The 22,209-nt window shown below is 35.6% G+C and overlaps 1 protein-coding gene across 1 annotated transcript in view; it reads left to right on the top strand.

The window, feature by feature from the left end:
• Window positions 1-1,618: 1,618 nt before the first annotated feature.
• Window positions 1,619-22,209, top strand: part of LOC138691388 (sperm-tail PG-rich repeat-containing protein 2-like) — an 88,802-nt gene continuing 68,211 nt past the window's right edge. Inside the window, exons 1-2 of the mRNA XM_069813300.1 lie at window positions 1,619-1,857; window positions 21,729-21,844. Coding sequence (XP_069669401.1) covers window positions 1,674-1,857; window positions 21,729-21,844 — 300 coding nt within the window. The 5' untranslated portion in view covers window positions 1,619-1,673. The remainder of the gene's footprint in view (window positions 1,858-21,728; window positions 21,845-22,209) is intronic.

Raw genomic sequence — 22,209 nt, 5'->3', positions numbered from 1 at the left:
CAAATACAATGGTAAAGTAAATCCATATGAAAGAATTAAATTTCAAATGAATCTTAAAAATATAAATTAAAATAATGTGTATTAATTTAAATGAAAATGAAGTAACTAATTTAAATATATAAAATTTAAAGTAAAGTAGACCCTATTTGCGTTAATATTTAGATGAAAATTAAATAATTCAGTAACTAATTCAAAATTATGAAGTAAATAGTCACTATGTGGTTTAATGTTTGGATGAAAATTAATTTATTACAAAATATTAAGTGAAGTAAATACCATGTCAATCAATGTTCCAATGAAAATTAATTAATTAATGTAAAGATAGAAAGTAATTGCAAATATAAAAATAGAACTACATGTGAAGATTCGAACCCTCAAACCTCCGACTTAAAGACCAGCATTTTAACCACTAGTCTACCACCGACAACAATGAATTAAACTCTCTATATGAAATATTGCAGCCTGCATAAATGTTTTAATGAATGCACTTTGATGACTACTGAATGCAAATATTGAAATCACATTTCATTTCTTGCAATATTTCACCATAAAATATGTTGAATCATACTTAAATTACAGTCGGCCTCGGTAGCGTAGTTGGTAAAGCGCTGGTCTTCTGTGCTCGAGGTTGTGGGTTCGGTCCTCGACCCAGGTCGATGGCATTTAAGTGTGTTTAAATGCGACAGGCTAATTTCATTAGATTTACTTGCACGTAAAAGAAATCCTGCGTTAAAAAATTCCGGCACACTGGCGACGCTGATATAATGTCTGCAGTTGCGAACGTCGTTGAATAAACCATATATATATATATATATATATATATATATATATATATATATATATATATATATACATACTACACACATACTGTACATATACATTATACATTACTTATATAATATAGAAACTCTAATATTCAGGAATAATTGTTAACCGTCAGTGTAAAGATGAAAATAATGAATTTTGAATACCCTTGTCATTGAGAATAGCTGGTTATGAACCAGAATCACAAATATCAGCAATACGACGCCAAGAAGCTCTGGCTTATCTGATGAAAAGTATGTGTATATTGCTGCAAACTTTATTGTATTAATAAGTATATTGTCAAACATCAATTAACTATTTATATCGCAAGCCTAAATTATGAACTTTTCTAATGTATTTATTTTACCATTATTCTTTGAGCCACTGCCATTTACAGGAAATAATAGATTACAGTGATGTAACATATTGAACAAAAACTAAGGACTAAAATGAGACAAAATAAGAAAATGTTCTTGTAATTCAGAATTTTGCCACTAGGGTCACAGATTGATATCGCTGGTTTACATAAATTTTCTGCTCTTTCTTCGCCATTTTCTGTCCGTTGCATCACTGCACTACATGAAAAATTACATGCTTTTAATTCGCGTATTTCCTGTAACAGCTAGCAGAATATAATATAAGCAATATGCATGTAAAGACGCTGTTAAAAAGGCGTAGAAATGACTGAACCACGCTGTATTATTTATAATGCTTTATGCAATATAGTAACGACAAAACAGCACCTGGCGGCAATATTTGTAAGCTCACAGAGTTAATTTTTTGTTGTTCATTGCCTCTTCTGACAACGGTGCAAATGGTTGTAAAACTGCATGCAGTTTGATATAATACATCCTACCAATCTGGGTTGAATGCTCACTAGTGGGGAAGAGAGGGGACGTAAGGAGGCTTGTGACATGTTTACCTCGTTTCTAGCTTGTTCTGAAATGTACGATCGGGGAGGAGATCGCTTTACCTTTCAAGGGAAGAGTACTACGCCTTCGAATATTTGTCCCAACACTTATTATCTGCCAGAAGGATTCGAGAGAACACTAGGTAAGAAATCAGTATCTTAACGTAATTTTAAATAAAACCAAGCACACAAACTAAATTGAATTTTCAGGTAATTTTACTAGTTGTTAGAAAAAACTGAAAATCTTGTCTTTATCTTTTTATGTCATTCTTGAATTCAGCATACTTAACATGGTCAAACCTAAATAGTATTAATTTTATTATTTGTATTTAGAGAAATTTCTATACTTCAGCTATAAAATTACTGCCTCACAATTTTTTTTTTTACTCTGTGTAAGAGGTCCCTCATTTGACCAGCAATACTGAATGTAAGTTAAGGTTCTGTTTTTATTATCTTATGACTACGCGTCAGTAATTTCTGCAAATTGAAAATACCGTACTCAAGCGTTCGCATCGCCACTTCCATTAGCATTATAATTACCACGTAAAATCAAATATCTGTAGGCTACGTCATCATGTAATTATATCATTACACCATTGTAAAAAATAACCATAATTATTACGACTATCATCATAATCACAATCATCCTAGCTTTTTAGAGCTGTCATTGCCTGTCATTGTAATTAGTCATCATCATCATTAGTATCATCATCACCACAATAAATTAGAATTATCTATTTAATAACCATAATTAAAACACCACCACCACCACCACCACCACCACCACCACCATGATCATCGCCTACTCCATAACCATCATGACCATAGTCATCATCATCATTATCATCATTTCCTCCATAATTATAATCATTATACCATCACCATAATTATTGTCTGTTTCATAACCACAATAATCATCATCGTTTACTCCATAAACATCGTTATCATTATCATCATTGTCTATTCCATTGACTATCGTAATCACCGTCCTCATAGTCATCATAATCATCAACATCAACGTCATCATTCTACTTCATAATCAGTCATATCATCGTTGTCTATTCCATAACGATCATCGCCATTATCAACATAATCAATGTTATTGTCGTCTGCTCTATAACCATCATAATCACCATCATTATTTTCATCAACTCCGTAACTATCATGATCATCATTGCCTATCTATATATCACCATCAACTAAATAACCATTATAATCACCATCATCATTATCTTATCCATAACCATCATCATTATTGTATACTCCATAATCATCGTCACCATTATTGTACATTGCATAATTATCACCATTATTGCATACTCCATGATTATCATCGTCGTCACCATTAGTGGCTACCGGCGTGGCTCAGTCGGTTAAGGCGCTTGCCTGCCGGTCTGAAGTTGCTTTCGGTCGCGGGTTCGATCCCCGCTTGGGCTGATTACCTAGTTGGGTTTTTTCCGAGGTTTTCCCCAACCTTAAGGTGAATGCCAGGTAATCTATGGTGAATCCTCGGCCACATCTCGCCAAATACCAACTCGCTATCACCAATCTCATCGACTCTAAATAACCTCGTAGTTGATACAGCGTCGTTAAATAACCAACTAAAAAACCATTAGTCTATTAATAATCATCATTTCCATCATTATTCTTTTTTATTTAGCGACGCTGCGCTGTATCAACTACGAGGTTATTTAGCGTCGATGGAAATCGGTGATAGCGAGATAAGGCCGAGGATTCGCAATAGATTATCTGACATTTGCCTTATAGTGGGGAAAACGTCTGAAAAAAACCAACCAGATAATCAGCCAAACCGGAATCGAACCCGCGCCCGAGCTCAACTCCGGATTGGCAGGCAAGCGCCTTAGCGACAGAGCTACGCCGGTGGTTTCATCATTATTGTAGACTCCATAACCATCATAATAACCATCATCATTGTCTATTCCGTAACCATCATCATCACTAGGGCTTGGATTTTATTCATAATTAATAACATTGCAAACAGGTTAGCTGTATATAGTATAGCTGTGACGTAACGAGCTCTGAGCGGACACTCTCAACTAGAATATCAAAGCAACAGTCGTCGAGCTTGTTTGAGTGAGCGTCGCGGAAGCTACTTGCTTGATTCATTCTCAATCCATTTCAATAATTCAAAGTCCATTTGTCCAATGCTAATGTACTCTATGTCTTTCTCCTAGATCTGAAGGCTTAATATGCAAACTTTGGTAAATATCAGTCACAGCGTGTACATTTGTATAGAGATACATACATACATACATACATACATACATACATACATACATACCTATAGGGCCTACATATACATACATAATTTATATATATATATATATATATATATATATATATGTTAGATACCGTAATATAAACTTACTTAGCGTTTAATAATCATCATATTTATTCTGTACTAGTAGGTTAAACTCATGACTATGGATACTTATGACTTTCAAGGAAGCCGCAGGTTCATTGCCGCCCTCACATAAGCCCGCCACCGGTCCCTATCCTGTGCAAGATTAATCCAGTCTCTATCATCATATCCCAACTCCCTCAAATCCATTTTAATATTATCCTCCCATCTACGTCTCGGCCTCCCCAAAGCTTTTTTTCCCTCCGGCTCCCAACTAACACTCTATATGCATTTTCAAATAGGTACCAGGTAAAACCGACAAGGAATTGTATGAATTATTATTACCTAATGATAAGTCTCCTAACTTGCGTAATTTCGCAGCTAAAATGTTGGCAATATTTGAATCCACTTATGTCTGAGAACGTTTTTTTTTTTTTTTAACGAACCTGATGAAAAATATTGCGCGTACACGTCTAACAGCTTATCATCTCGTATCTCCTTTGCGTTTATGTAGTAATAGTATTAATCTCAATATAGACGTCCACACCTGTGGAGTAACGGTCAGTGCGTCTGGCCGCGAAACCAGGTGGCCCGGGTTCGAATCCCGGTCACAAGTTACCTGGTTGAGGTTTTTTCCGGGGTTTTCCCTCAACGCAATATGAGGCATTGCTGGATAACTTTCGGTGCTGGACCCTGGACTCATTTCACCGGCATTATCACCTTCATTTCATCCAGACGCTAAATAACTTGAAATGTTGATACAGCGTCGTAAAATAACCCAATAAAATAAAAAAATGTACACAGATTCGTCCTAACCAAACAGTATAGGCAATCTAGATCTTATAAGTGATTATTTATAATGAGTTCTAAGCCATAGTGACCACATGAATGCCTATATTATGTATTTGACTTGATTTGAAATGTTTAATGTAATGGTATGCCGCATTAGATTTGTACAGTCCTAAACGGAAGAGAAGCTAAGTTAATATGATGTAAACACGTCCGAGATATTGTAAAAGGGATGAACTGAATCGATAATTGTTTAGTCATGAATCGTTATCATCAATTATCATTATAATTGTTCGCCTTACGATAAATCCCGTTTTCACCATTGTCAACATCATTATACAGTATCTATCATGACTATGTGTACATTTGAAATGTAATTTTTCAAAATGTCGTGACGATGGTATATTTTTAAAGTAGATGTGATTATTAATAAATGTTCTACTTAAGCTCGAAACATCAAGAGACTCGTGTCTCAACCCAATACCACGAGGTTGTCAGGTGTCGTATTTTTGTGTACAGTATCGAATCAGAGCAGCTGATAGCCAACGAAAATGCAATAGACAGACTGCCGGCACTTTGTCTCCCAGTAGATGTGTCGTGATTCGACAGAGTGTTTCGAAATATTCCTCTGAGTCTTTCCGAAAGTTTCGATACAAATGAATGAGTCGCTTTTCCCAAGGCGTTGCTCTATCGTGCGCATTATCCAGTTTTTCCCACCATCGTCTACTTCATCGTTTCTCAAACTATGGTCCGCGGAACACCTGAGTCCTCGAGGTGGTCCAAAAAATACAGAAGAAAAAATAAAATTCAATCGAATTGAGTATTACACTATAGCTGAAAATCTCAGAGTTTGTAAATGACACATGGCAGTCGCCTTTCACTTTTTCTCCCGGTACTGACATTTTATGAAATTTATTTACTCTACCCGTCTATCGCCTTCTCACTCTACTCTCAGCAATAAAAGAGGGATTTAAAGCACTATGAACGAGGTGTTTCTGGCCATCTTGTCCGTGCAAATCTGGCGCTGTGCCTGTTACCCAGATAGGGACCACCCGAATCCATAACAGGACCGAAGTATCGAACCTTTTCATGTATTTATGACTTTCTTAATAGTTTTGGTGACACCCAGTCTGCACATTCAAATGGTCACCTACTGTACGTCGTACACCAATAATAGAACATGCAAAATTACATCTTTACTTGTTGAAAATCGGGCATGTTTCTGCATTAATTTTGTTTTATTTCTGTTTTTGCAAATGACGATATAAGAAATTTTCTTCTATCAACATTAACTTAATTTTAATTAATTATTTCTACATATTTTTATTGTATGTATTTTAAAACAGTTAAAAATACTGGAAGGTTGGGATGTTCTTGGTAGAATGATTTGTTATAACTAGCGTGGAATGATTCACATGCATTTGTCGTCAGTTCATTTGATGCTGAGTAACACGTCCAGATTTCAGGAGGAAATGGAGCTTCTGGCGTAATGCATATTTCCAACAAATAATCGCTGTAGGCATCTATTTGTTCATCCACTGGCTTATCACTCATCAAGTCTTCAGTAAAGCAACTTTCCTCTTCATGTGGAAACAGGAACATCAAGCCAAACGTGTGTTTCAACCATTTTCCTATAAAATGAAACATTATACATAACCTCTACTGCAATAGGAAGGAAATATAATTATTTAGATTAATCATAACAGAAGTAAACTCACCTTTTTCACTCTCAGGATTTTTGTATTCGCTGGAAGACCAAGGCTCTGAATTTTTCTGTACCAAGATTGTACGAGATGAAATCTGCATCCTCTCAGTTTACAGTGTGGCCAAATTCGACGAACTGCAGCATGAATACTAATTCAAAACCAACAAATGCTTCCTCTGGTTCAAAATCTAATCCAAGTTCGGCATATTTACCTTTCACACTAGCCAGAACTTCAAAATAGGCATCAATCTGTTTTGTAGCTAAAAGGCTAAATACTAGTGGGATGTAAGGTCTATTTTCGAATCCGTTGATCGTAAAAAGTTGGAGGAAATATTTTGGGAAACACTTAAATGTTCCGTTCATGTAAACTTTCCTTTTTTATTTTTATTTTATTGGGTTATTTTACGACGCTGTATCAACATCTAGGTTATTTAGCATCTGAATGATATGAAGGTGATAATGCTGGTGAATTGAGTCCGGGGTCCAGCACCGAAAGTTACCCAGCATTTGCTCGTATTGGGCTGAGGGAAAACCCCGGAAAAAACCTCAACCAGATAACTTGCCCCGACTGGGATTCGAACCCGGGCCACCTGGTTTCGCAGCCAGATGCTCTGACCGTTACTCCACAGGTGTGGACAACTTTCCTTGTTTTACACAAAAACTGCAAGTTGCTTTCACAAGAGAACACCACCAACTGTTTTTCTTGATTATTAACTAATAACATATCTTCATTCCTGTACGATTTGACTTGCATTGTTTGTAATGCAGAATGAAATTGTTCATCGTTCCTCGGTAATGGCGGTAACGCCTTTCGCCTTGTTGAATACATGCATTTCCTAATATTATATCAGTTTTATTCAAATTTGTTGTATTTTCATTTGAGTTCACTTGACGAATTATCAGTTTCATGGGTCTCTCAGAAATGTCGTCCGTAACTTTTCTTTTAACACTGAACTGCATTTTTTTGTTTGTACACCGATATCTTAACCCTACGGTACAGGGTTTCGCAAAACGAAACTTAAAACCATTGTGAATTATTAACTCTTTACCCTTTTCACTAAACATAACATTCATTTTAAATTAACCTCACTGTACGCCACAGACGGTATGACAATCACTAATAAAATGTCAGCACTGCTAAGACCCCATATTCCAACGACTCTCATTTGAATATGTCAGTTAATAAAGTACTGCGAACTTCATGGTATTTATTTTTACGTTAGGCTATCGATAATCACTGCATGAACAGTAGAAAAGCAGTTAATAAAGTACTGCCAACTTCATGGTATTTATTTTTACGGTAGGCTATCGATAATCACTGCATGAACAGTAGAAAAGCAGTTAATAAAGAACTGCCAACTTCATGGTATTTATTTTTACGGTAGGCTATCAATAATCACTGCATGAACAATAGAAGAGCAGTTAATAAAGTACTGCCAACTTCATGGTATTTATTTTTACGGTAGGGTATCGATAATCACTGCATGAACAGTAGAAAAGTAGTTAATAAAGTACTGCCAACTTCATGGTATTTATTTTTACGGTAGGCTATCGATAATCACTGCATGAACAGTAGAAAAGCAGTTAATAAAGTACTGCCAACTTCATGGTGTTCATTTTAATAGTATCGATAAAGAATAAGAAATCAATAAGGTTGGTTGATTACGAGGCTCGAGTTCCCGTAATGTCTTCTTCTCTACCTATTTCATCGGGGCGCAACTATGCCATGCCCTCTTCTCTACCTGATGGGAACGGGGCGCAACTATGCCCACAAAACAGGGACCCTTTTTTATCTGTTGCATCTAAGGGTACGTAAACGTTGGAGCGACGATAAACGATAAAAGAAGCAGCGATGCTATATCAGAGAGAATTGAAGCATGCATTGTTATTGAGGCGTGGATATTGGAGTAACGATAAAAGCGACGAAAAAGCAAAGTTCCATTTTCTTCGCTCTTGTCGTTCATATGATCTCTGATTAAGATAATATTAATCTGTATAATGATCGGTGATTATCAATATATCCGAATATTAATTGATTTATTATTATTTCGGCATATTAAATTAATTATTGTAGATATTGACAAATTGATCAGTTGCGTATTTATTCGTCATATGTTATGTGATCACAAGAACCAATCACAACACAACGAATTTATACTATCTTTGGGATGAGAAACGGGTTCAATTTTGTACGTATTAAAGTTATATTAACCTTGAACTTAGCAGCTGATATTTCCTATATATCTTCTTTCATTAAGTGGATGCATAGAATATCTTCTACTGATAAATCAAAATGTTCGCTTCCCGCGACCTCGTTACTCCGATATGAACACTTGATTCTTTGATTATACCAAAGCGTCGCTAGATCGTTTCTTTTATCGTTTATCGTTGCTCCAACGTGTACGTACCCTAAGAAATCAATAAGGTTGGTTGACTACGAGGCTCGAGTTCCCGTAATGTCTTTTTCTCTACCTATTTCATCGGGGCGCAACTATGCCATGCCCCTTTTCTCTACCTCATGGGAACGGGGCGCAACTATGCCCACAAAACAGGGACCCTGTTTTATCTGCTGCATCTTACCTGACCGTGGGCCGCAATCATGCCCTGCCCACGTGAATAGAGAACATTGAAATCCCATACGTAAACATATTCATTTGTGTTCAGTGAAGTGATCATAATGCCGAAGACATGTTAAAAACATAGGGTGTATTCTTTAATACAAGAATATGATGTCGACATTTTTAGTAGTGATACTGGTGAAACAATTAAATGTCGGTTATGTATGTGTGCATTAAAAAAGATAACAAAACAATCGATAGAACATCACTGTAATACACAGAAATACATGAAACATGAAAAATGTTTCTTGTATGTTAGAAGAAAATAAGTTTTCAAGTTCAAATTCCGCCTCAAATATGAAATATGACTTTTTCCAGGATTTGTGTCGAATGATAAGTTACAATATTCCATTCAAAACGGTGGACAATCCTCACTTTAAAGCAGCGGTGGCGAGAATGTAATCGTGCGCCGAGCCACTGTGTAACCTGCAACGTGCATAGCACCTATGGAGGGAGGCGGACACCCGAAGGGGAAGTGAAGCAACTGTCTGACTTATTAACGGATTTTCATTTTCCTTACGTCAAGCACTTAAATATAATTTTATACAGTAAAAGGCTACAAACTAATGTTTAGTACATGTAACGAAGAAAGAAATGAACAATAAATGAACAATATCACTACATAAAATTAACTGTCTTCAGCACGTCTCTGCGACAAAGTTTCAGAATCAGGAATTATGTCACTTACTGCCAGTCGTAGTTGATCACGAAGGTATTTGTCTGTCAGTCGTGATCTAAATTTGGTTTTTACTATTTTAATTGTTGAAAATAATTTTTCACAAACGTAAGTTGTAGCGAACATGGCTTCAACAGAGCAAGCGAAAGAACGAAGATTCGGATATTTATTTTTTGGTAAAGATTTGAAAATTCAACATTTGTCAAGTCCTTACATCTAGCTTTCATTTGACATCACATAGTAAATCAGTGAGTTCAAATTGAAGAGCTAACCGCATTCTTCGTACATCTGCGGAAAAAGGGTCGACGTACAGAGATGATGATGATGATGATGATGATGATGATGATGATGATGATAACAACAACAATAACACTTAACCTTTTAATGTTTCATCTGTAACATGTAGTATAATGCCGTTTTATGTTATACAACCGTTTTCCTCGTAATACTTGTGAACAAATAATACATTTAATATTCTCATCATATTAACAGCAAAAAATGCGTCCTCCATCCTACTTGAAACTTTCGTACATGGTTTCGAGAGAGACATATGCCATTCGCAGGTCAGAGACAAATACAAATAGAACGGAGTTTAACTCCAGTGAGTGAGAGGGTGGGGGTTGGCGGAGGATAGAAGCAAGCAAGTCACGTTATCGCCACGGCTGCTTTAAAGGGTTTATAGAAAAGTACACAAAATATATGAGGCACCTTATGAATCATTGATTCGAAAACATTTCTTACCTACACGCGCCTCTAGTATGCCTACTGTGCTTACGTAAACAACAACCCTCTGACGAGACAAAGTACTCGCGTTGTAGTTACCTTCACTTCCGAATGACTTTTTTTCCGCTGTCTAGCTATAAACAATGTTGCGTTTTCCAAATGAGGCGCATGAAAACTTAATACCGTGGCTGTTAATGGATAATGGTAATATTGATTTTTTTCTTTTTTCAAAATGCATATTGCCCTCGCTGTTGGTAAAACAGCTGACACATCAACCAAATGACGATCGATCACGCGCTTAGCGTATTGAGATCGAATTGAATACGATACCCGTTTTCATGGAACTCAATTCGAACAGAATACGATCCGATAAGCTTACCACTTTTTAGGTATATCGACCTTGAGACTCAGATCGATTTGAATCCCGTTTTCATGAAGATTTCAATACGGTAAGTGTATTCAGATCGATCTGAATACTCCATGAAAACGTAGTAAATATCTTGCACTCTTATTCGGTCCTTTGCTTGCGCACATAACAGTTACAATATCATGTTCTTTTCCTACACTCTCTTTCTCAAGTACTTTTCTCAGTCGACCGTAATTCTGGAGATTTTTGTTAGTCAGTTTATTTCCTTTGGTGCATTGAAATCTCTGTGATGTGATTCTGAATACAATAGGTATTAATCGGAAAGCTCTTGTTCTGATGATATATCATTCAGTGTAAATTCGTATTTAAATTGTTTTGAAAATATGATTAATCATTTTAAGGGTTCACACACCAGGAAAACACTATAAAAGACTTAATTGTTTCGAAAGGATTAAGTATATACTGGTACTATAAATGTCTTTGACGTATTACATAATGGGGTAACACTATACTACTCTACTCCCCTTGAATGATGTAATCCAATAATAAAATGTAATATACAGAGTGTAAGGGGTATAAGTGCCGTCCTTTTCACAGTCGTCGGGGACGGTCTACAGGATCAAAAAATGTCCATACAACATAGGGTCAAAACTTGATAGTTTTCCCAGAAAAAATATTTCTTCTCTTATTTTATTCGCATTATACTGCTTATATCGTTAGTAAAATTACGAATACAATTACATCAGTGGGTATATCTAGCAGAGTTAATATTAATACATATTTGTGTGTTCTATTACGTTTTCGTGAGATTAAATAAAATTGCATGCTTAAATGTTTAATATTCTGGCGTGAGAGACGTGGCAACGTGTTCAGCAGGCAGTACTCTGCACAGACATAAGTACGAGTCAGCTGAGATCATTGCTCCCTGTCCATAGGTCTACAGTTCGGTACCAGGTATTCGATAAACAACTTACAATGTCATTCATAGTTTATGAATATCATATGGAGAAAGTCGTCGTAATTCAAGTGAGGCAAGAAGATGTACCGTCAATGTTTTTCGCAATGACGGTTACCTAATCGGCGTACTTTTGTAGCGGTTTCTCTACGATTATTATTAGAAACTAGGAGTCTCTTAGACCGTTTCGAAAATCACACGGACAGACATTTCTTTAAAAATGGTACTGCTTTATGGAAGCGGGAGAGATTAGTAAAATATTGCATTTAAAAAAAGTTCGTGCCAGTATTTTAAAATAAAATGGTAATTTAGGCTACCATAAAGTTATATTAATGAGGTTGAAAGTTTGTATTTTCTGTTCGATTTATGTAAACAACTGTCCGCCCCTGCATTAGAACAGAGCATCTGTTTTGTACCGGTATGTCTGTATCCGCTTGAGCTGTACTTGTAAACTCTCTCCTCCCCTTCCAGCAACGTTGCCAAACGCCTAATATTGTAAACTTTAATTATTAGTTAAATATCGCAATTAGAAAAAAAATTGTGAGGACATTATTTTCTTTATTATGACATGAACAATCATCAATTAAAATAATGGCACTTATACTCCTTATAATAATCCGTGGCGCTACAGCCCACGAAGGGCCAAGACCTACCAGCCGGCTGCTGGCCTCACGGTCACATGCCGAAGCAGAGGTGGACGATCATCCGACCAGAATGGAGGTATCGTGTGGTTAGCACGATGAGCCCCCCAGCCGTTATAGCTGATTTGCGTAACCGGATTTCGCTACCTATCGTAGCTCCCTAAGTGCATCACGAGGCTGGGTGGGCACCGGTCCCATACATTGGCCGAAATTTCATGAGAAAATTTCTTCCCCCATGAGGATTCGAACCAGCGCGCATTCCGTAACGCGAGTCCTAGGCAGGATGCCTTAGGGTACGTTGGAGCAATGATAAACGATAAGAGAAATGATCTAGCGACGCTTTGGTATTATCAAAGAATCAAGTGTTCATATCGGAGCAACGAGGACGCGGGAAACGAACATTTTGATTTATCAGTAGAAGATATTCTATGCATCATTTAATGAAAGAAGATATATAGGAAATATCAGCTGCTAAGTTCAAGGTTAATGTACCTTAAATACGTACAAAATTGAAACCGTTTCTCATCCCAAAGAAAGTATAAATTCGTTGTGTTGTGATTGGTTCTTGTGATCACGTAACATATGACGAATAAATACACAACTGATCAATTTGTCAATATCTACAATAATTAATTTAATAAGCCGAAATAATAATAAATCGATTAATTTTCGGATATATTGATAACCACCGGTATTTATACAGATTAATATTATCTTAATCAGAGATCATATGAACGACAAGAGCGAAGAAAATGAAACTTTGGTTTTTCGTCGCTTTTATCGTGCATCTTCGCTTTTATCGTTACTCCAATATGCACGCCTCAATGACAATGCATGCTTCAATTCTCTCTGATATAGCATCGCTGCTTCTTTTATCGTTTATCGTCGCTCCAACGTGTACGTACCCTAAGACCACGACGCCACGGCGCGGGACACTTATACCCCTTACACTCTGTATATCGACGCAATATCCCAGTCTGTCATGGAACCCATCCTCTCTAGTCTTCTTCTCTCTCTCTCTCTCTCTCTCTCTCTCTGCTGGTCATCGTACTGCCACCTCTAGCGTCTCTCGTCAACTCTAAAGTTTGCATCGCTTTCTAGCAGACTGTTCAACAAGTCTTAAACACGAGGTTGCAAGTAGTTTGACAACTTATTATCGTGACCACAAGATTCCATCAACGTTAAATAAGTTTCTGTGAGCCTAATGGTTCCTACTGAAGTGTCACAGAGCGGTACCTTAAGAACGGCGAACAGCTTGTTACTCTTTCTGTTCGGACTGTGGTTGCTTCCACACTTATCACTAATATCATTACAATGTACTGAAAGTGACGCTACTTTAAGAAGGGGACGGGTTGAACGCTGTGAAACAAAATTCTGTGACGCACGTTTTAAGAGAGTTTTACGTGTTGTTGCTTTGGATTGTGTACGTTGCTATGTATGTTCCTTTTAATAATAATAATAGTTAGTCAGTTAATATTGTGTGGTGTTGTGACGTTATGCGAATCGAAATGGTGATGAAATGGAGTGCGACTTAAGGTAAGCGTTCACTACATCGTATCGCACGCATCGGCTCTCGGTAAATCCGTCCACGTTTCTCGGATGAGCAACTTTACCGATGCGTGCGATCATGACCTTCTTTAATAAATCAATTTTAATTGTCGATCTGTTACTATTATGTTGTGCCATGTTCAGTGTCGCGCCAAAATGGCACACGGAAAACTTATTTCGCTTGTAGAAAATTGCGAAGAATTATATAATTTGAGGCATTCCCATTACAGTAATCAAGTCGTTTCTTACATATATATTATGTAACCAATATCTCTTTCGTTTCTTTCTCTTCAATTAAGAAGTATGAAACAATTACGAATTCTTATTCGCTAAAACTCATGATTAATAGACCTAACCTTAAAACTCCTCTGTTTTCAGCAATGTCAATATCTTACGTCATACGTTTTAAGCAGCTGATAGGGAATCCGATGAGACGATGAGGTAGAGCCGTTACAGTGAACGCACTGCACTTAAAATATCCGTTGCGTGCGATTCGTACGAGGAGTGCGATACGATGTAGTGAACGCTTACCTTCAGTGTTCAGCCGTATCGAAGGTGTCTTACGTCATTCTTGACAATTGCGGAGCGCAGATCTGCCAAACTAGAAGAGCTGAACTGCGAGAAATGGAATATAGTAGAGGATATTTTAATAATAATAATAATAATAATAATAATAATAATAATAATAATAATAACAAATTTATTTATTTATTGATATTTATGTGCTGAACAACAGCCATTGGCCAATGAAAGTCCAGCAAAGTGTTGCAACAATGCAGTAATAAATTGAACAATAATTATACAAATCAACTATATAACTGTGACAATAAAAACAAATGAATCGTTTTTTTTAAAGGGCGTAAGTCAGGAAACGTAAATTTGTGAGAAATTAAAAAAAAAACTATGTTAGAGGAAAACTATTTGGAAATATATAATTCCGGACATTTGAGCTAGTAATTTAGATTACATTTGTTGGTTTTTGAAGTAATTATATGCATTATGCTGATACTTAAGTTTTATTGAGATTTAAAATATCAAAAAAAGCCGATCTTTTAAAGATATCAATTTTATAACAAATGAAATCAAATACGATACAGATATTTTCGTGCTATTCTTGAATTACTTTACTAGAAATCATACACTATCAACAGACAGAACGTATAATAATTATAAATAAAAAATAGGAAAATATCACGAACGATGAAGAGAAAGCATCTTCAGATTTCATAGCTACAATTTCTGATCAGCCAGACATGTTTGTTTAGTGTACAAGTCGTCAATCAAGCAAGCATTTTCGGGTACTAGCTACTACGGACTTGATTGCTAAGCACTATGTAGCTTTGGATCATGACTTCTGACGTCACATCCGGCTATTTAGTCAACTATCTAATTCACTTCAGCTGTAAATGTAGCTTTGAGACATGGTATAAATGAATTTATATTGAGGAGAGGCATTTTAATTTGCCGTCATTGTGAAGCTTGTAAAGGAATTGAAAGATATCCTGCAATATTAATTTCTTCTCAATGGTATTCATTTACTAGAAGAGAGGCTAGTAATGATAGAAACGACAGTTGGCAATCATATCATGAATATATTGTGATTGGTTTATAATAAATCCCATTCTTTAATAAAAAAAACTGTAATAAAAATTGTTATTTTTCAATAAGCTTACGTCTTAACAACGTAAGAGTACATTCAAATCTTTCTCGACTTTTGAATAACTCTATACAATATTAAATTAATTTAGATATGTCTTTTGAGTAATAATTCAAGAAAATAAATTATAAACTATGATAAAATTTGAAACATGATAAAAACAACTAAATTTTTCCGACATTCGCAAAGCAAATAATGTGAAAATATGTGAAAGTTTCATGACGATTGGAGCATAGTGCGTATGAATATATGTCTGATTTGCGTAAGGGAAAGATTTTTTAATTTTTGTCTGAAAGCTATTATAATCTGCTCAGTGTGCAGTTTTGTTCCCAGGCTCGCAAAAAAAATCTCTTGTCTTGGCTTGTCTTGATTTTCGAGAGTCAAACCCGGGACTGATTTCTGCTAAGTACAGGCCCTTTGTGCGTCCATACATTTGTCTTAAGTCTGACAGGTGGCCCGGGTGGAATTCGTGAATCCGATGCTGACAAGTGAGCCATCCTGCCTCAGCCCTGACAGCCTGGTCTCAATTCTCGGGCGATTATCTGGTAAGCCTTAGGACTCGGAGCCCCTAGCCCTTCTATTTCAGCATCGGAAACCTGTATTATCTCAAGACTTCACCCCAGCTTGTTTTTACTATTGCAGATGATAGATGAAATCGGGGGGGGTGAAGAGAATTGGTTAAATGATAGAGGAAAACGGGAGTACCCCAATAACAATCCTCTTCAGCTCTGCTTTGCCCAACAAAAATTCCATAATGACCTCTCCGGGGATCAAACCGAGTCTCGTGGACACAAGACCAGAGCGCTAGCGCTGAGTCACATAAGCGGAAAAATCTGTTGTATTTGTATTTGTTGAAAACAGAAAATATGACGTGAATAATAATAGTTATTATTGTTAAGAGTTACGTAGTTGAGAATGATTTTGAGCTCATTACAAAAATAAATTATGCTATTTTCCTATATTATTAGTCAGGAGTGAGAAATGCATCTCACCAAGGAATTGATCATGTTTTCGTTGTTAGCCTACGTATATCTTTGATGAGGATACTTCATCCACTTTGGTTTCGTGTCCTCTAATTTTTCAAACCATTTGTGAAGAAACATAAATGCCACGGTCTTCAGATGCATTTCCTCGTCAGTCGAGCTGTAGTGAGTAAGGAGATCATCATCATCATATTATTATTATTATTATTATTATTATTATTGGCGAATCCTCGGCCTCAACTCGCCAAATACCATCTCACTATAAGCACTGACACTAAATGATCTATTAGTTGATACAGCACCGTCAAATAACGAAGTAAATTATTATTATTATTATTATTATTATTATTATTATTATTATTATTATTATTATTGGCGAATCCTCGGCCTCAACTCGCCAAATACCATCTCACTATAAGCACTGACACTAAATGATCTATTAGTTGATACAGCACCGTCAAATAACGAAGTAAATTATTATTATTATTATTATTATTATTATTATTATTATTATTATTATTATTGGCGAATCCTCGGCCTCAACTCGCCAAATACCATCTCACTATAAGCACTGACACTAAATGATCTATTAGTTGATACAGCACCGTCAAATAACGAAGTAAATTATTATTATTATTATTATTATTATTATTATTATTATTATTATTATTATTATTATTGGCGAATCCTCGGCCTCAACTCGCCAAATACCATCTCACTATAAGCACTGACACTAAATGATCTATTAGTTGATACAGCACCGTCAAATAACGAAGTAAATTATTATTATTATTATTATTATTATTATTATTATTATTATCATTATTATTATTATTGTATTGCTAAAGAACATACCGAGCAATTGAGAAAGGAGAGAATTCACATTTCCACAATTGATCCATTATGAACATGAAAAGTAGGCCTAGTAAAATATCAGCACAATAGCTTGTCTGTCCAATGAAGCGTTAAGGTAGAACTGGAACGTTGGGAGCGATATCTGCACGTGTTCAATGGAGCGTGCATTGAAAGTCCAGCACTAATGTACTAGCTACAAACACAAAATTGTTATAAATGTTGAAACTTCCCTATGTTTTTTTACGCAGGCATTATCCACAAATCTAATTACCTCAAAAATATTTTAAAAAGTATGCGATACATAGGTCTAAACACAAAATGTAACGAAGATGGCATATTTTTTACGTATTTCGCAACAATTCAGTTCATCGATCTTGTTGCGAATACCATTACTGTGTATTTCTTTTAACTGTCAATAAAGAAAAATAACGTAAGTTTATGTAGGTTACTAATTGTACACAGAGGGAAGAAGATATGTATTAGATTTCTGGTTTGCATATAAAAGGGCTTCTTTATAATCCCAGAAAATATGATATATGAGGCTACAATGAATAAGAGCACATAATCAGCCGTGGGACTGAAGCCGGATGGTCTATGGCGAGTCCTTGGCATCAACACCTTTGATTTGATTACCTGGTTGGGTTTTTCCGAGGTTTCCCCCACCGAAAAGGCAAATGCCGGGTAATATTTTGGCGAATCCTCGGACCTCATTTCATCTCACTACATCTCGCCAAAATGTAAAAAAAATTGTACAACATTGTAAAAATTGCAGAAAATTACTAAATTGTAAAACTATAAAAATTTGTAAAAATTGTAATTGTAATATTGTAAAATTTTGACATGTTCCACATCTTAAAGCTTCATTGCTCATGTAAGATCTATGGAATAAAATAAATGAATGAAATGAATGAATGAATGAATGAATGAATGAATAATCAAATATATAGCGCAAGGGAATGGATATAACCTCAATATAATAGACGTCATGAAAAACACGAAACATAATAACAAGAAACAAAGAAGTACAACACAAGCAGGAGTTAAAGACACGTACATATCGGAATAAAATCACATATGAGATTACATATTCTTTCAGGAAATTAAATTGCAACATTGCATACATTTCAGAGAGAACACTACACTCTCGAACAGGTCATACAAATACAACCTTATATATCGCAAATTAACAAATTAGGCCTACACCAAAATAAAAGGAATCAATCACTGCATTCACACACCTATTGGCACTTATGTCAGAAATAGTGTCATATATGTAAATATATTTTTATTATTATTTATGTACAATGGCTGGAGAGGATATCCTGCACTTATACGATTCTAAAACGGCCTCTGGCTCAAAGCCAGAAATGCCAATAAACAACAACAACAACCTGACATGTGTTTACAAATTTATATACTATAGTTATAACGACTTCTACATCGGACAAACTGGGAGAACACGTTATAACGAACATATCACAGTCATAATCTACAACCACAGTCTTGTATATACAGTCGCGAAGCTCAATACGTAGTAAATATGCAAACATTAGATAGTTGCTCACCACTAGGATCGCTAATATCGCCTCATTACAGGCAATGCAAAATAGTACCGTCACAGTGTATTGTTTCTAGCACCCTCAAAACTCAAGCTTCGTGACTGTAGGCCTATATAGTAGACTGTGCTACAACCAAATCACACAGTCAAGTAGAATAGAGAAATAGATAATTATGGAAATTTTACACGTTCAACTAATAAGTAAAAAAGTAAACATACTAGTACAATACGAAATGTATACATACACAAAAATATAAACACAACACATCGACACTCAACTGAATTTCAAAACGCACACCTTTTTTTATACAACACTACCACTCACAAGTACACCCCGCCACTAGCTGCAAATCATCCTTCCAAAATAACACTCAGTATTATTATTATTATTATTATTATTATTATTATTATTATTATTATTATTATTATTGTTAGTTATCAATATCATCATTGCTATCTCTGTTTTCTTTCTTTTTGTTGTATTAGCTCGATGAGAGCTCTATAGTGTTCTTTTGACTCTGCTGGCCCTCTAAAGGGGTTTAAGTTAATTTCTGTCATTTTCATCAGTGTTTGTATTTCTTTTTTTGTATTTATATGTGCTATCTGGTAGGATGGAAGAGAAGGCCTTATGACCTTAATCCTGTCAGATTAAATAAATTATTATACTTATACTTATACAATGTTGCATAATTGCGAAAAGCTGGGACGAAACTAGTATGTAAAGTACCTTATCAAGTTAACGCAATGTAGTTCAGAAGTTATTAATTTAAAAAGCTTTAACATTATCAATAACTAATTTTTTAAAAATTACACAGTCTTAAATAGACTAAAAAATTAATTTTGTACAAATTTCTATGGTCTGCTACTTTGTATATTATACTGTACTCGCTTCTAATAACATTAATTGCTTTTTACGAAAGCAGTATTCAAAATATTAATATATTGAAAGATTAGAGTCCTTTCTGTGTTACTTGTGTAGAAGAAATTCAAAAGTAATTTATGAACACGCTCTCTAGTATGCAAAATAAAAATAATAAAACCAAGAAAATTAAGTATATAATCCTCCAACTAAAAGTCGACCCAAGCTCCGTCTGCCTTGCGTTTGTGGTGAGGGACTATTTCTGACTGTACATTTTGGCTCTTAAATTGAGATCTCCGAGCAAGTTTATACTTATTTTGTGTCCTGCGTTGTTCTACTTTCGTAATGTTTGGGAGTTATTAGCTGGAAATTAATGTTTTAGGTAATATCTTAAATCCCTAAGACTTGGTCTCTAGTTTTCAATTGGTTGTACAAATACTGTATGTAGTTATGAATCAATATTTTAGAGGATACTAGAATAATGTTACTACTCTATTCCCGTAACCAAAAGGGTTGTGTTGAATCACAAGCTGTAGTATTATTCATAGCGAAAGTTTGTCACCGCCTTGATAACCGTCCTCAAGTATGCCAATGTCTGAAGTAAATATTAGTAAATAAATTAATATGCTACTCGCTTTACTCCGCAAGGTTTAATACTCTTTGAAGAACAAAAAATAAACCATTAAATAATAATAAGAAAAACAGTAAGTTTTGAAAGATGTAATTTCATTGAATTAATATGAGCAAAGACTAGAAAAGAAAATAGCAAAAGAGTACCTAAGGTACTGAGATGATTTCAAAGTTAAAATCTACCATGACATGAATGATATGAGCAGAAGTAATACGTTAATACGCTAGGCCTAGGTACAAAAAAAAAAAAAAAAAGAAATAAAAGAACAGCGAATCGTCTGTGTGAAGAAGCTTAGGTAGTGTGTCAGCAGACGTTGGTAACGTGGATTAGGGCTACTGTAATTCTTGCATATCCGCTTAAGAGTCAAGAACGTGGAAACCCGTTCAGTTGTAACTTGCTTGGTTTCTGTCTTTGTGTTGCATTTCTTACCTTTTATTTTCCGTGGCCCATCTTTTTAGCTGCCCCCAATCCAACGTCGATATTAGTCATAGGGGTACGTCCTCGTGGTTAAGCTTTCATACTTTATAAGAATTAATATTTCTCGACATCATCATCATCATCATCATCATCATCATCGTCGTCGTCGTCATCATCATCATCATCATCATCATCATCGTCATCATCGTGAAACTTTTCCTCTTCTGAGCGAAAGTCATAACTTCACATTTAAGCACATTCACCAACTTCTTTAGAGCGAATTGAAACAAACATATCAACGCTGCGTATAAAGATTAAAACTATAAAATAATTGAATCGCTCCATGCAGAAAGGGCTTCAGTCCATTAGACCTAGCTTTGAGAAAACTAAAGAAAACATTCTGTACACTGTATTCCTTTCTGCATAGAACTCTGAGCCTGACGCTTCAGTTTCTCTTTCCAAGCATTGGACTGAATACCTTTCTGCACAGGCCGGTGGAGCCAACCATAAATATATGATTTCCATCGATATCTCATTCTTTCAAAATTTGTGACTGAAGCCCTTGCATTGGGCGATTCAATTGTAGTAAATAATAGTGGGGATGATGTTCTTAATGAGTTTCATAATATAATAATATTATAATTTACATTAAAAAGTCGCTCTTTCTCAGAGAACTATGCGCCTTTTCTGTCACTGGCATCGAGAATTGGGAAGCCGGACAAACAGAGGTTGGACATTCCTGGCCCAGAAAAGTACTATCCAACGTTCAGAACCCATCGCATTAAGGTATGTTGTAAGGCAAAACAGTCAGAGATAGCTCATATTTTGTGAAGTATTAGCTGTAGCTGATTTTACGTCTCCCAATGGAAATGTTAATAAACTCGTATTGAAACCTACCCTAAAACTGCAAAAACTAGGATCCCATAATAAACAATGTTGCGAAATTTAGACTTGAGCAAAGGACAATAGAACATTTAGTAACCCCCCCTCCCGCCCAAGTTTGAATAGATAATGTTCACTCAGCTTGTCAAGCTTGTTGAATACACAGGGATCTCGCATGTCACGTGATACAGTAGGCATTCATGGAGGATGACAATATTCAATTACTTTCTCCAGTTACGTACAGTTATTTCTGAAAGCAATATTTCAAA

Source organism: Periplaneta americana, chromosome 16, assembly GCF_040183065.1.
Source record: "Periplaneta americana isolate PAMFEO1 chromosome 16, P.americana_PAMFEO1_priV1, whole genome shotgun sequence".
In the NCBI taxonomy this organism is placed as follows: domain Eukaryota; kingdom Metazoa; phylum Arthropoda; class Insecta; order Blattodea; family Blattidae; genus Periplaneta; species Periplaneta americana.
The sequence above is the reverse complement of the archived record's forward strand: the minus strand, read 5'-3'. Positions and strand labels throughout refer to the sequence as shown.